Source organism: Sprattus sprattus (genome assembly GCF_963457725.1).
Source record: "Sprattus sprattus genome assembly, chromosome: 1".
Taxonomy (NCBI): domain Eukaryota; kingdom Metazoa; phylum Chordata; class Actinopteri; order Clupeiformes; family Clupeidae; genus Sprattus; species Sprattus sprattus.
In genome coordinates, this window is record NC_137920.1 from 56,767,218 (window position 1) to 56,782,735 (window position 15,518).

The 15,518-nt window shown below is 41.9% G+C and overlaps 1 protein-coding gene across 1 annotated transcript in view; it reads left to right on the plus strand.

Annotated features, from left to right (window-relative positions):
* The window catches only part of gria1b (glutamate receptor, ionotropic, AMPA 1b), a gene marked incomplete at both ends in the record, with an annotated part of 42,365 nt that overhangs the window by 7,836 nt on the left and 19,011 nt on the right, over positions 1–15,518 (plus strand). Inside the window, 7 exons of the mRNA XM_080851510.1 lie at positions 3,562–3,746; positions 4,473–4,526; positions 10,528–10,686; positions 10,940–11,107; positions 11,403–11,507; positions 12,217–12,315; positions 14,243–14,449. Coding sequence (XP_080707636.1) covers positions 3,562–3,746; positions 4,473–4,526; positions 10,528–10,686; positions 10,940–11,107; positions 11,403–11,507; positions 12,217–12,315; positions 14,243–14,449 — 977 coding nt within the window. The remainder of the gene's footprint in view (positions 1–3,561; positions 3,747–4,472; positions 4,527–10,527; positions 10,687–10,939; positions 11,108–11,402; positions 11,508–12,216; positions 12,316–14,242; positions 14,450–15,518) is intronic.

Below are 15,518 nucleotides of genomic sequence, written 5' to 3' on the forward strand. Positions count from 1 at the left end.
TGTAATCCAATCGAGTGTTACTGATTAGTACATTTAATCTCACAGCAGTGGGGGTAGGGGGTTGTTGGATTAATTCAAGGTATACATTCAGTGCTTTTAGTTCTCTATGAATTTTGAAAATTAAGTAACTTTAGAGGACAATCACCTTTGTGATTCACTATAAATGTGATCAGAATAATCTATTCCAGTAAAATTTTCCCACCAATTTATGCATGTGCAACTCTTAAGTTAGTCTGTTTTACAGTGTATTTGTCCAATTTGCAAGTACTGCATAAATGCTGGCATGAAAATCATTCTTAATGAGCCAGCTTTGCCGATGAATGTTAAGAAGAAGGTAAATTAGACTCAAATGGAGATGGCTGGAAATTCAGTCAGTTTTTGTGCGACATTTGGAGAAATGTGTGACGGGCAGGTGAGTGAAAGCATTAGAGAGAGCGGAAGAGGAGTTGACTGGGGCCAAGCTTGTTTCTCCGTCCCAGTCCCAAACGCTCATCTCTTCCGTCTCACATCCTTATCTGCACTGGTGCAGTAGTGTGAGGCAACAGTAATACGATAGGACCCTCGCTCTCTGTCTCTCTCCCTCTCTCTCTCTCTTCCCCTTTCTGTCTTTCTCTTCCTTGTGCTCTCTCACTGCCCAGTTTATCTCCAGGTTAGTGCTGCTCAGTGGGCGATAAAGCTGGTTTGCTCTCCAGTGCGAGACAATTTCACAGCTGCCGAGACAAGCTCAAACGCGCCCGCACACACACAGACTACAGGAGAGCATCAGTGCTGCAAAAGGCTGGAGAGGCATTTCAAAATTCGATCCGACACAGTCTTTTAATGAACACAAAATACGCTGGCCGCCTCACCGCTATTTCACTGACAAACCTAGTTTTGGCATCTGTTGCATAACCCAAGTATCCACTATAATTAGCAAATCTCCATTTAATCTGTTACTATATGTAGCTCGGAGAATGCAAAGGGATTTGTAATGTAGTCAGTGTCTTTGTGCGCTGCAAGAATCTCACTCCTACCTTAAATGGAGGTGAACTGAAAAGAGGATTGTGAAAGTAAAGCCTTACCTCGAAGAGATTGAAAATTCAACTGCACATAATAGTATTGAGTATTAAGTCATTCTAGTTAATGTTGTTATATCTGCTCAAATTTGACTATAAAACCACATGAGCAAATCATGCCTTTCTCCACGTTTCCTTTGTAGATGTCTGAATGTTTATCTCTGGTAATTCTATTCGCTGTAAACTGTGAAACCGGTAGATTCAAGTTTGTGTTTATGGTTTTTATTTCATCCATCAAAGCTGAGCCTTTGTCCCACTGAAGGTAATTATAGTAATGGTGTCATGATCTAAGAGTACCCCATTGTTCATTAAGGGATAAATAGCACATAAAGCATAGTGAAAAAAATACTCTAGTCACAACAGAAAAGTTCATCATGTTGAATCCAAATTTCAGTCTCATCTGACATCCTCATCTGTGAACTGCTTATCAGTTTTATTTACAAGGACTTAGTCATTTAACCCAAAATCTGGCTGACAAATATGCACAAGTCTTGTGTAGTTGCCAAAGAAAGTTTAGGTTTCAGTCGCTCTTTGCTCTTTATTCCAACCATTCTCCTGTTTTGACCGTTCTGACTGATTACAGATGCTGCTCTGCTAGTACTGTAGGTGTTTGGAGTTGATCAAAATGTGCTTTGAAGCCGGTTGCTTTCTGCCCGAGGTTGAGTTTACAATTTAGTGTCTTTGAAGTTGAAATTATGCGTAGATCCATATGCATGTCCTTCATGTTGACCACCAAGCTTATCATTGAAAAACACTTGTCAGCGATCAGAGAGGTGCCAAGGTTTAATAAAAAAAATTAAAATAAACCTTGCAGCATACCTCACCAGGAGACCAGAACAACTACATGAAAACTGTGTCAGTGAGATCAAAAAAGCAATGCCAGTCTAAGCCCATTCACACTACAAGTTTGTAAAACTGGACATGTTGTGCATGAAACTGTATTGCCTTTGATATTACAAGCATACCTCCAAAATAAAAGCATGAGAGTTTAGGTGTCACACATTCCATTTGCCTTTTGTTTATCCTGTGCCAATTTATTCTTTTCATATTCAAAACAAGGCCCCTCAACCTTCAATTTTTGTAAACATATCTTTCATACTCTAGGGTTAGTTGAAATTTGAAAACTGGAGAAAAGACAACGACCCTCTAACAAATCATCTGTGTGTATTTTCGGCCTTGGTGTGCACTCACAATCTAATTTGATATGCTCTTGCCCAAGAGAGTCTCCACCAAATGGCAACCCCCCACTAGGCCAGTGTAACAGAGATATGCGCCATTATAAACCCAATTACATCCGTTTGCTTCTGATACTGATGACGGACTGTCAGGATGAGTTGAGCAGTAACGTGTTCTAATGAGTGATGACTAATGGCCACGGTATGTATCCTGTATCCTGCTCAGCTTAAAGACTCATCCAGGGGAGCTTTACATGTCTCAGAGCAATAAGGAGCAAACACCAACCGACAATCAGGAGCAGGGGGCTTCATTTTCGCTGCACTCTGACAAACCAGCATGACAGAAAACAGGAGTTGCATGTTGTTGTATCACTTACGAGGAACACAACAGGGAGTGGCTGAGAGACACCGGCTTGTTTTTTTTGTTGTAGATGGCTCCTTTATAAGTGACTCACAATCCTGATGTTATCCATCTAGGTTTGCATTGTATCCGCTCCCATTGTGTGGACACAGGTTCTGCAGGAGACAGGGTTGAGAGTTGTGCAGTTGCATGAGTGAAGTACAAGGTTCGAGGCTACAAATGGTATGAAAATAAAAAAGCATCAGGGCATAAAATGTGTTTCTTTTGAAAGGCAGTATGGTACCCAGTGTGAGAGTCTGCGAGGAGTAGAAAACATAGGGATGGGAACTTGTGCTGTGCTTGGAGATGGTTCTTTGTTGTGATGATGCTGTTCAGCTGGGCTCATCCCATCTTGTAAGTAGTACTCTTCAAGGGTTTGCGGAGGCATGAATGGATGATGGGAAGGCTGAAGGGCAGCGTGGTTGGGGGGATTGAGAAACTTTTCCTCACTTCACAGAAAGCCCTTGCTGTGATCAATCCAGACTCTGCATAATGTGTTCGGACTTACTGGCTTCAAACACATGCCTCCACATTCTTATCATGCAAAGCGCTATTTTTTTCTCTCCCCCCCTTTTTTTGACGGAACTGAGGGAACATTTTAAATTTTGCATTCTGAATACAGAACTCAAGGACAATGACACACATCTGCTGTATGCTTTTTTGGATAATCAGACGTGCGGCAGTCATGCTTACTGTTTGTTAATTTGATGTGAAGCTGAGGCCATGGTACAGACACTGAAACTTTTCTGCACACTTTTGGACCAGTCCAAGCTCTTGGGAGGTTGCATGGCTAGAGCCTACTTGAATGGTATTAGCAAACAAAGCGTGAGGTTCAAAGGTTTAGAGTATTGGATATGAAATTAAAATGCTGACATCAAAAGCTAGCCGCTAACAGTCTGTGGCATACCAATGTTGTCTTTTCCTCTGATAGGTCTGACAGTTCTGCAGAAGATCCTAGACACAGCTGCTGAAAAGACGTGGAAGGTGACCTCAGTAAACCTGGACAGCCTGACAGAGACGGCCTTTCTGAAGGTCATTCAGGACCTGGAAATTAAAAAAGACCACCGCGTCATTCTAGACTGTGAGCTGGAGAGGCTCAACTCCATCCTCAACCTGGTAATTATGTCAAGACTGACATCACTGCGTCAATACATCAATAGCAGTCTGTAATTGCAGACCTGAGACTACAAGCGGCAGCGGATCTCTAGATTGGTCGAGTGAATGTCTAGCCGAAACTCATTTCATCTTAATGTTCAACAGGCGTGAATCTGAAGAGAGAAACACAATAGTGTGGTCATTATTTGTACAATAATTTAAACTTTTAATTCCACTTGTAACCACAGTTAAGCTTTGAAAGGTCGAATATTTTCTATTCTTAATCTTTTTTACATTATTTAAATTTCTATTGTTGTTTTTCTTTAAGTGATATTATTGTGGCATTTGGCCTGGCTGCTATCTAACGTTTGCCACACTTTTAACCCAGGAGAGTTTGCCAGGATGTGCAGATCGCAGGTGTATGGCCAATTATAATGCAGGGGGTGCAAATGTAGTCAATAAGCCTGTAATTGGCCCTCCCACAGTGCCAGATGCCAAATCCTCCCTCCACCCCTCTCATGTTGCTGCAGCTGCCCCTTCTCCCCCGATAACAGACATTCCTCACACGGAGAGAGCCGGGGAGGTGTGCAATTAGAAAGATGGGCTCCTGATTAGCTTCTATTTGGATAATCAGGATCCAGGCCCAGGCTTTAATCTCCATCGCTGATAAACCAGTCTGGAATTCAGTCAAGAAAATGGATGTGTGTTTTTTGAAACTGTGTTTTAAATGTGTATTTATCTTTCCAGATCGCAGCACAAAAGAAAAATCTCAAAACGTACCACTTCATCCTGGCAAACCTGGTGAGTACCGGTAAAGATTTTACCTCTCTTGCCCAGCTGAATCTCATGCTCAAGGCAAATAGCTCATGTGTCAGTCGTCCACTAGCCTTTTGTCTGAGGCCTAAAGTTGAACAAAATCAATAGTGCCATTGTTCCATGTAGTGGTGCTTATTCATCCTCTTTGTATCGGACTGAAACATCTCAGCTTTTAAATGCAGAGCACAATGCAGACAGATTGCTGATTACCCGCTGAGCAAGGGAATTATCATTTCTGCTCCTTAAAGGCATCACAGCCTGTCCCCCTCTCCTTTCATGTGAGGGAGTGTGTATGTATGTGTGTGTGAGTGAGTCTGGATTTGCAAGTGTGTCTATCTGTATGTGCCTGCACATATGACTCAGTTTCTCAGTGTGTGTGTGCGTGTGCGTGTGCGTGTGCGTGTGCGTGTGCGTGTGCGTGTGCGTGTGCGTGTGCGTGTGGGTGTGGGTGTGGGTGTGGGTGTGCGTGTGCGTGTGCATGTGCGTGTGTGTGTGTCTGCCTCATATATCTATTATGGATGTATGTAAACAAATATAGGGTATTATATCTACACTAAAGCTTTTCTCCATATTTATGGGCATTTAAAAAACTGTACATAAGCTCAATTTACAGAGAACTGGCAGGAGTGAAATAAATGTCAAAAATGATTTCTGTGCTCCTCCACATTATTGATAATTAGGTTGTTGTAATTAGTTGTACGAATGGTTGTTGAGCTGAGCATTGTTAGGTTCCTAATGGGACCCTTTAACATCAAATTGTAATATAAGAAGTACGCTCTGGCACATAATTGGATTGTGTCATAATAAAACAAAATGTCAAGTCATAAATAATGAGACAATAAAGGCTGCGAGGATGCCACACTTTTGGCAAGTGAGGCCCCATAGGGTCCAAATCTATGTGAGCAACCGTTTAATATGAAGACTCCCAAATACACATACACACACACACACACACACACACATTCTCTCATATATACAGTGCCCTCCGCAATTATTGGCACCCTTAGAGAATGTGACCAAAACAGGCTATGAAAAAGTATATCTTTGCTGTTTATCATCTTGGTCTTTCCCTCAAAATATTCACCAAAATCTAACCTTTTCATCGAAGTAAAATTCTTGAAAGAATTAATTTGTTATAAAATACAAAAAAACATAAAATATTTTTCTACAAAACATGGGTGCCACAATTATTGGCACCCCTAGAAAATCCTATAATTAAAATCTAACTAAAGTATATTACCAGTCATGTTTTATATTTTTGAGTTCATTAGGAACTCTTAAGTGGTCAACCATGGCTTCCTGCTTCACAGAGGTATAAATATGAGGTGACACAGGCCAAATACCCTTAGTCACTTATCAAGATGGGAAAGACAAAAGAACTCAGAGTCAAAGTGCGACAAAAAGTTGTTGAGCTGCTGAAATCCGGATTTAGGGAAATAAGAAAATATCTAAACAGTTGGAAATACCCACTTCCACAATCATGGCAATAGTTAAGAAGTTTAATGCGACAGGAGATATAAGGAATCAGCCTGGAAGAGGACCTATCTGTAAATTGACCCCACGCACTGTGAGGAGGATGGTTCGACTGGTAAAAGAATCTCCAAGGATCACAGCTGTATAATTGCAGAGGTTAGTTAAGTCCTGGGGTCAGAAAGTCTCCAGAACTACCATCAGACTGCACCTACATCACCACAAGTTGTTTTTGAGGGTTATCAGAAAAAAGCCTCTGCTGTCAATCAACAACAAACTAAAGTGCCTACAGTTTGCCAAATGTAAGTCAGACTTTTATATTAGGGTTATATGGTCAGATGAGACCAAAATAAGGCTTCTTGGCAACCAACATCAAAGGTGGGTTTGGCGTAGACAGAAAGATAGCCATACAGAAGAGCACCCCATACCCACTTTGAAGTAGTACTCTCAACGTACTATACAACAGTCTCTGTAGATTTGTACTTAGGTGTCCTTATAGGACACATCACTGTGTAATGTATGAAACTTTGAACTGGCCGGCACCCAAGACCAGAAGACAGTTCCACTGGTCAATTCTTATTTTTAAATGTATTCATTTTCAGTCCCCTCCTTACCTGAACGAGATATTAACCCCTTTAAGCTCACACTACAGCCTACGGAACATTGATTATTTGTTTTAAGTTACACCCAGAATTTGTAAAGAAATTGGTCGCCGTGCATTTAAATTTAAAGCACCATCAGTCTGGAACAGTCTTCCCTCATCACTTAGGTCCATCACCTCCCTTCATATTTTTAGATCATCATTAATCACTTACTTTGAAACATCCTGCTCTTGCTTCTGAACGGCCTTAGTTGTTGGGTTTTGTTTTTGTTTGTTTGTTTTTGTTGTTTCCAGTTTTTCAAGACTTGGTCTGTTTTTTTTTTTTCCTTTCTTATCTTTTGGGTTTTTTGTTGTCTTGTTGTAAATGCTGGGTGGTAGGTGGTGGGGTAGTTTGGAGAGCAATGTCGGCGAGTGAGTGAGTGAGTGTGTATGTGTGTGTGTCTACGGTTTGTACTCAATTTCTGTTTTTTATTTTCTGTTACTGTACTATACTGCATTAGGACCCCCTCGAAAACGAGATGGCGCATCTCAAGGGGCTATCCTTGTAATAAATAAATAAATAAATAAATAAAAAGTATGGTGGCGGATCTCTGATGTTGTGGGGCTGTTTTTCTTCCAAAGGCCCTGGACATTTTGTAAGGATACATGGTATCATGTACTCCAACAAATACCAGCAGATATTAAATAAAAACCTAACAGCCCCCCTCTAGGAAGCTTAAAATGGGCCGTGGTTGGACCTCCCAGCAGGACAATGATCCGAAGCACACCTCAAAATCAACACAAAAATGGTTCACCGACAGCAGAATAAAGATTTTGCCATGACCATCACGTCCCCCAGACCTTAACCCCATAGAAAATCTGTAGGAAGAGCTGAAGCTGAATCTGCAAATGTGTTGACCTCAGAATCTGAAGGATCTGCAGAGATACTGTATGTAGGAATGGTCTCAGGTCTGTGCCATGTATTCACCAACCTCATCACGCATTATAGGAGAAGACTTGGAGCTGTTATCTTGGCAAAGGGAGGCTGCTCAAAACATTTAATTAAGGGGTGCCAATAATTGTGGCACACCTGTTTAGGAGAATAGTATTTATTTAATGGAAAAAAAAAATGTTTTCTTTCGATAATTTATTTCAATGAAAAGGTAAGATTTTTGTGAATATTTTGAGTGAAAGACCAAGAGGATAAACAGCAAACAAATATTTTTTCATAGCCTGTTTTGGTCACATTCACTAAGGGCCTGATTTACTAACAGGATTGCGCCCATTTCAGGCAAAAAATAGCGGTCGTAAACATAAAACGGTATTTACTAAGGAGGCGCATTTGAGTAGAGGCGCATATTAACGCCTGTGGGTGTGAACAGGGAGGGCACGGAAACGTGGGTGGAAACCTGGGCGTGAATCGCAAATATATGGGAGGAGAGAAGATAAGTGCGCCTAATGATGTATTGCGTGGTATTTACTAAAACTGCCTGGCGTGCGCGCGTCTCTTATTTGCGGGCAAATTCTCTGCCTCATAAAAGCACGTCTTAACCAGGAAGAGCATTTCCATTGTGTCTGAAAACGTTGATATGGTAGCAGTTATAAGAGCAAGGCGAAGAAAGAAGACAGAGACAGCGCACAGAAAGAATTTTTCCAAATCGTATAACACTTTTTCAGTTAAGCGAACCACAAATCATTAGACGGTACAGGTTAACCAGCCACGCAATACTTCAATTACTGGACCAGATCAGAGACGACATCGAACCCTCCACCTGGCGATCACATTCCATTCCATCAGTTGTTAAACTCCTGGCAACATTTGCAAATATTGGCCTCCGGATAATTTCAAACAGTTATAGCATCTGAAGTTGTTGTCTCAGCCTTCACTAGGCCAAATATTCACCCAGGTACTGGGTCAATATACATTTCCCCACTACGATAGCTGAAATTAAACTTTCCGAACGTAATTGGAGCCATTGATTGCACCCACATGCAAACAGTCCCACCTTCAATCCACAAACACATTTACCGAAACAGAAAGCACACATATTCAATGAATGTCCAGGTCATATGTGATACCAACATGACCATTACTTACGTGGTAGCCAAATACCCTGGATCTGTCCATGACAGTTTTATCTTCCGGAATAGTGCCATCTATCCAAGATTGAGCAACGGTGATTTTGGAGAGGCCTGGCTACTTGGTAAATGTATTTGTTTCAGTGGGGATATATTGTAGTGAACCCATTCTTCCTCGAATCTCCATGGTGGCAGTAACTTGCAGGCGATTTCTCCCGTCTTTTAACGGTGCGCTAAATAATGATTGCCCAGCGCGGATCTGGTTTGATAAATATCATGGAAAATGCGGGGAAACACTGTGCGTTAATGTGTGCCTGGCAAAGGCGCAGATTAAGCGGTGGTCGCAATGTTAGTCAATCAGGCCCTTTAAAGGGCGGAGTAAGCACAGAGTGCCCAGCGCGGATCTGGTTTGATAAATACCACAGAAAATGCGCAAAAACACTGTGCGTTAATGTGCGACCGCAGATTGCTACGGTGGCAATGTTAGTAAATCAGGCCCTAAGGGTGCCAATAATTGCGGAGGGCACTGTACGTTCTTACATAAGCACGCATTTTACACACATACACACACACTGAGAGAGAAACTCAGAATCTCAGAAGGAAACTGAGAGAGGAAGAAGGATGCCATCAAGTGCTGATTGTTGTAATATACTATGAACTAAACCAAAACACTTTTCACAAGCATTTACTCAATAACACTCAATCTCAAAGATAAAATCTTAATATTAATTAAGATGTTGAACGGTTAATCTCTACAATATACTTTGTGATTCTGCAGCCTGATTGTCCTAGCCTGACGATGTCATACTCATAATTCTAGTCAGAATATGAGTCTGATACTGCTCCATTGAGCTGTGATTATGGGGCGTGTTTCAACGAACCAGGAAAGAAAATGCCTCTTCGCTCAATTGGATACAATTGGATCGTTTTGCTGATAACTGATAATTTCTCCCCAATGGAGCAGCGCCAGAACGAACTTCCCAGAACCAAAAATTTTTTGAGCGGGGTTCGGGCTGGTATCCAGGCTATGATTGTCCTGTTTAACTCCTCTGAATCTCCTGATGTTAAACAGTGTATAGCTGTAAATGTTCTTTCCTTGTTGTTCTGACTTTTACATACTAACAGCAGCATATTGCATTGCAATGGTAGGAATGCTCTCGTTTTGGGCTTTACATGATCTTGACATTTAAAGGGCAATCCATACATTGATGTTGTGACGAAAATAGGTCTAGTTCTTTTTAGAAATAAAAAACAAACAAACAAAGAAGCTTAATGCATGATTATTTGTAAAAATAGTTAGTTGATGCAGACATGTTTCTTTACCTTCTAAGGAGGGATTGCATGAGATTTAGCACTTTATATGCTTTATTTTCAAGTGACAATAAGCAGCCTGGAAAGAGATATTCAGTCCCTCAGTTACCCATTAGAGGGCTTTGATGTGCATTGAAATTGCCATAGTTTGGAACAGGCACAGTTGAACACTATCAAATCTAATTAGATCGTATTGTCACCAAAACAAGACTTCAGGACCAACATCCTAGCATTTGCGGTATTGTACAATACAATTGTTCTGTGTCAATCTGTATAATACAATTCATTAGGACTGCTGCATCTGGAAATGACAGTAGTGTGCACTCTAAATTAGACCAAATTACAAATTGTCGGGGGGGAAGGGTGCAGACGACCCTGACCCCAGGCCCAGGGAGAGTTGTCTATGCGAGGGGGACATTTAGAGATCATCTTGTACCTGGGCCTGAGCAAGCACACTGTGGGCTTGACAGACATCCAGGTGTGGTCATTATCTCGGTTGGAGTGTGTTTGAGTTGCCAGCAATGTTCATGACCTTTTTCTTCTCAGGGCTTCATGGATCTGAATCTGACGGAGTTCAAGAAGGGAGGTGCTAATGTGACAGGCTTTCAGCTGGTGAACTACACAGACCCCCTTGTCAGCAGTACCATACAGGACTGGTTGGAGTTTGACAGCAAGGATCTAAAAATTCCCAAAAGAAGACTGAAGGTACAAGCAAAGACACAGGATTTATGTGGATCTGTTGAATTGAGAAAGGATATCATAAAAGATCGTATCAAATTATGGTCTATTTAAGCAATATAGCACGAGTGGGAGTGAGGTAGGTAAGGGATAATCCCACAGGTGGTGTTTGGCCGTGGTTCCTTTGCTTTCCAAAACTACATCTGTGGATTGCACACATCTTCTTTACTGCAATCAGGTGTAGATGCTGTAACTGTTCCACATTCATCCCTATCCGCAGTACACTGGAGCGCTCACCTACGACGGGGTGACTGTGATGGCCACCGCCTTCCAGAACCTCAGAAAGCAGCGCATTGACATTTCGCGGCGAGGGAACGCTGGGGAGTGCCTGGCCAATCCCCCGGCTCCCTGGGGCCAGGGCATCGACATCCAGAGAGCCCTGCAGCAGGTAGGCTAAGCCCACCAAGCAACCTCCATGCTTGGGAGCCAGTGGCTTGGACACCCCAGGGGTCAGGGTTCAACCTAATGCATTGGAAAAGGGCACCCGCACAAATTTGTATTCGTTCCCATAGTGATTTTATGCTCTTCTTCAGGGACCCATGTAGTGTCGATTTGAATAATATCAAGCGTTTATTACATTTTGTTTTATATTTTACCACTTCAAAGGATTATGCGACATAGCCTTTTTGCGACATAGCTGTGATCAATTTCAGCAAGTCTTATTTTGGGGTATCTCTCTGTAGGTCCAATTTGAGGGAATAACAGGTCATGTCCAGTTCAATGACAAAGGCCATCGGACCAACTTCACTGTCGACGTGATAGAGCTTCAACCAAGTGGACCCAAAAAGGTAAAGAGAACAGTCCATCTCACTATTTAAATATGGATTCATTTCTTTGTGAATATAGGATAAAATATTGTTATTTTGATGAGACCCTAGAGCAAATTGTCATTACCTTGTTTGCATATAGATAGATAATTAAATTACGAGTTTATGTGTCAGATTATGTGTAATAATGTAACAACCGCCAGTGGCAGACGTTGTTTAAGCAAAGAAATAAGAGAAAAATTAGATTTGATTGTTGAAAAGTGCAGGGTTGTAGTTAATATATCATATTTCAAAATGTAGTGAGAAGATGTGTCAGTATGTTGCTCAGTATAGTATAGTACAGTATAGACTCAGTGCACATAGTCTTCCTCTATATATCACCTATTATACGTTTCAAGTCAAGCGAATGGAGGCAGAATTTACATGATTCTTGGTTCAGCTTGGACAAAATACAGCAAAGCCTTACAACCGGAGTCAGTATTTCAGCATCAGTTGAGTAAAACTGTCATTGTGGAAGGCAGGACCTGTAAGTCCTGATATGGAGTCTTTATCAGCCTTGAGAGCGGCAGGACTGGAGTGTTAGGCGCACAAGTGAAAGGGGTTGTGCCTGCATTTCAAGTGATTGCGCTCCTTCTTAAGCCTTGCATATGAATATTTATTAAACTATAAATAGCGGAACTGAAAAATGCCTGTGCACTCCATGCCGATGCTTCCCCTATTCTGGCTGCAGGTGGGCTACTGGAACGAAAAATATGTCAACACGGCGACGTACTCCCCTTTCAACGAGACGCAACTTCTGAACAGGTCGTACGTAGTCACCACCATACTCGTAAGTCCTGCCACGTGAGAAACGCATTTAAAAATTGTGCTAAAACCCGTCATGCATATGGATGCGTTTGAAATGAATACCCAAACAGAGAAGCCCAGGGCATAGCAACGTTTATCATACCTCTGCCTCCGCAATTAGCGAGGAGGACACAAGGCGAAGGCCGTTTGTTTTTTTCCCTCCAGTTCTGCTGGCAGCTGGCAGAGTCACCCTAGCATCAGCTTAGCAGACAGACAACGGCTTATAGCTGAAGAGCAGCGCTACAAATGAATTCATGCTCTTATTTGACAGAGCAGCTCTGGCAGCAGGGAGCTCTTCCAAAGGTTCTTTTGCCTGGCCTGCCTATGAAGTCCCCATCAGAGAGAAAGATGAATTAAAATGTGATTTTCTCTCTGCCTCGCTCTCTATCCCTGTCACTCCTCTCCCCCATTTCTCTCTTGCTCCCTCCTCTCCCACCATCTCACTCTCCCTCCCTCCTCCCCCACCATCTCTCTTTCTCTCTCTCTCTCTCTCTCTATCTCTTTCTCTCTCCCCTGATACTGTAAAAAACTAAGTCTATTGTAGTGTTGCCAGTTCAACACATCACAGCAGTTTCAGTCAGGTCTGATCTGTTATTGATAAGGTCTGTCTCTGAGGTCATTTTCTACCAGTGGTGCCTTTGGCTATGGGCTCAGGGCAGTGAGACAGGTGCCTTTGGCTATGGGCTCAGGGTAGTGAGACAGGTGCCTTTGGCTATGGGCTCAGGGAAGTGAGACAGGTGCGATGTTTTGGGTGGGATAAATGGCTTTTTGGGTGGGATTCACCGTACGCAAACACAGGTGGCCATATTCCCCCAGGCCCTTTCCACGTCTAGAGAGATGCCTGTCTTGCTTTTGCTTTCCCAGATGATGGAAAATAACAAGCAAGCTTATTTTGGAGTCAACCTGAAAAACAATGAATCCAATGCATGTTATACTGAGCAAGATGGGGGAAATGTGTTGTTTTTTTGGCAAATTGAAATAAATCTTTTTCAATTACATTATGTTTACCAACAGTAGTGCTGCTTTGTGAACCTTTATGATATAGAGAATTGCTTAGATTGGGCCAGTTCATTATAAAGTCACTGTGGCCTCACTCTGTTTTTGTGCGTGTAGGTATGTTTGTGTGTGTATGTATGTGTGTGTTTGTGTGTGTGTGTAAGTATGTATGTATGTATGTGTGTGTTTGTGTGTGTGTGATATGTTTTTGTGGGTTTGTGTGTGTTTTTGTGTGTATGTATGTATGTTTGTATGTATGTATGTATGTATGTATGTATGAATGTGTGTGTTTGTGTGTATATGTATATGTCTATGCTATTCTCTCCTTGTTTGTGTCTGTGTATGTATGTCTGTGTGCTTTTCTCTCTCTGTGTTTGTCCTTGTGTGTAACTTTGTGTGTGTATATAAGTATTTGTGTGTGTGTCCGTGTGTGTGCCTTTTTCTCTGTTTGTCTGCATGTGTACGTTTGTGTGTGTGTGTGTGTGTGTGTGTGTGTGTGTGTGTGTGTGTGTGTGTGTGTGTATTTGTGTGCATTTGTGTGCATTTGTGTGTGTGTGCAGTGTGTGCGTGTGTGTTCTCCACTCTCTGACTCACCCTCACGCAGGAGTCAGAGGCAGAGGCTCTTTAGTTGCTGCCACAGGCGCTTGCTGGAGCTTCCTGTTGTAAATAACACAGATGAAAAGCCTGGAGCTGACACAGACAAATGATCCATGTCTGTTCATAGCCCATTATTTGTGTTTTCCCATTATTGCTTACTTATTAACAACTCATAATAACTCTCTAAAAATGTTACGCATTGAGAAATAGCACTCAGCCTTTTACCCAGCTAGAACATCATGCCTCAAAATGGCTGACAACCAGCATTGCCTAACCTTCCAATATGCAAATAAGATTCAATCGTATTTCCGACACAGGAGTCTCCCTACGTTATGCTGAAGAAGAACCATGAGAACTTTGAGGGAAATGACAAGTATGAGGGCTACTGTGTAGAGCTGGCAGCAGAAATCGCCAGACATGCAGGGTACAACTACACGCTGGAGATTGTGGGAGACGGGAAGTATGGAGCCAAAGATGCCGAAACCAAGATGTGGAATGGTATGGTGGGAGAGCTGGTCTATGGCGTAAGTAAAGTTTATTCAGACAGCAGTTTCTGCTTATATGAATTTGTTTGGTTTCTATGTTTAACAGATTGCACTGAATGTATCATCTTTTTACAGCTGTGTTTTGTGTGCTCAAGTGAAGGATCATTATGTAAATACCAATTTCATATCTCCATATATTTGAAAAGAAGTACACACACGCATGAATCATACTCATAGTCTCCATTTCTGCATTTAACAAATAATTTTTTTCATGTGCTTTTATCACAAATACCTTATGAGCAGAATACAAATGTACTGGCAGTGGCAGAGTCCAGTACATCTTAACCCTGCACAGAGTACGCCCTGTCCAAACCTTACAGCGACGAGTTTGACAAAGGCTTATGCTCTTCCTATTTATATGTCCAGTCGCTTCGCCTCTGTCACCACACATTAGGGAAGAATGGATTTATCTCCATTTGCTGCCAATTCCAGAGCAGTGAAGCCATAAACAGAGGCAAAAAAACACACATCGGGGCTCGAGACAAAAAGGACAATTAGTAGAATTAGAATCGCACCGGGGTACTAAAATGTCCCAATACGCGTCGTCATCGGTTAGGATGTGCTCAGTTTCTTAGACCAGTTTGCCCCCAGGATATTCAAACGGCAGAGTTAATGGCATAAGAGAATGGCAGAGAAGTCTACATTATCCTCCTCCACTGGGCCACGTGCAGCTTTTTTCCTGCTCTAACCCAATCAAGTGTGGCTTTGTGGATTTGTGTCTCTTCTTTTCTCCCAAGAAGTAATCTTAAAATTACTTGAAAGCATCTTATTATTATTCAGCCCTAGAAAGCAGAATTATACGAAGCATTCTCTAGAGAGGAATTCTCCACTTGAGTTCTTTAGGGAAGGGATTTTAGGAAAACTCGCATACATAAAAATCTATCTGAATCTGAAGGTTATTTACATTTGTGACTACAGCTCCTCAAGGAAAAGGGATTGTTTTGGTGGGCCACATTTTATTGATTGGTTATTCATTTACGGGAAGTAAGCACTAAAAGCAGTGGCTTACGTTAATTTGTTTTGCTGAAGCTCTTCTTGTACAATTTCA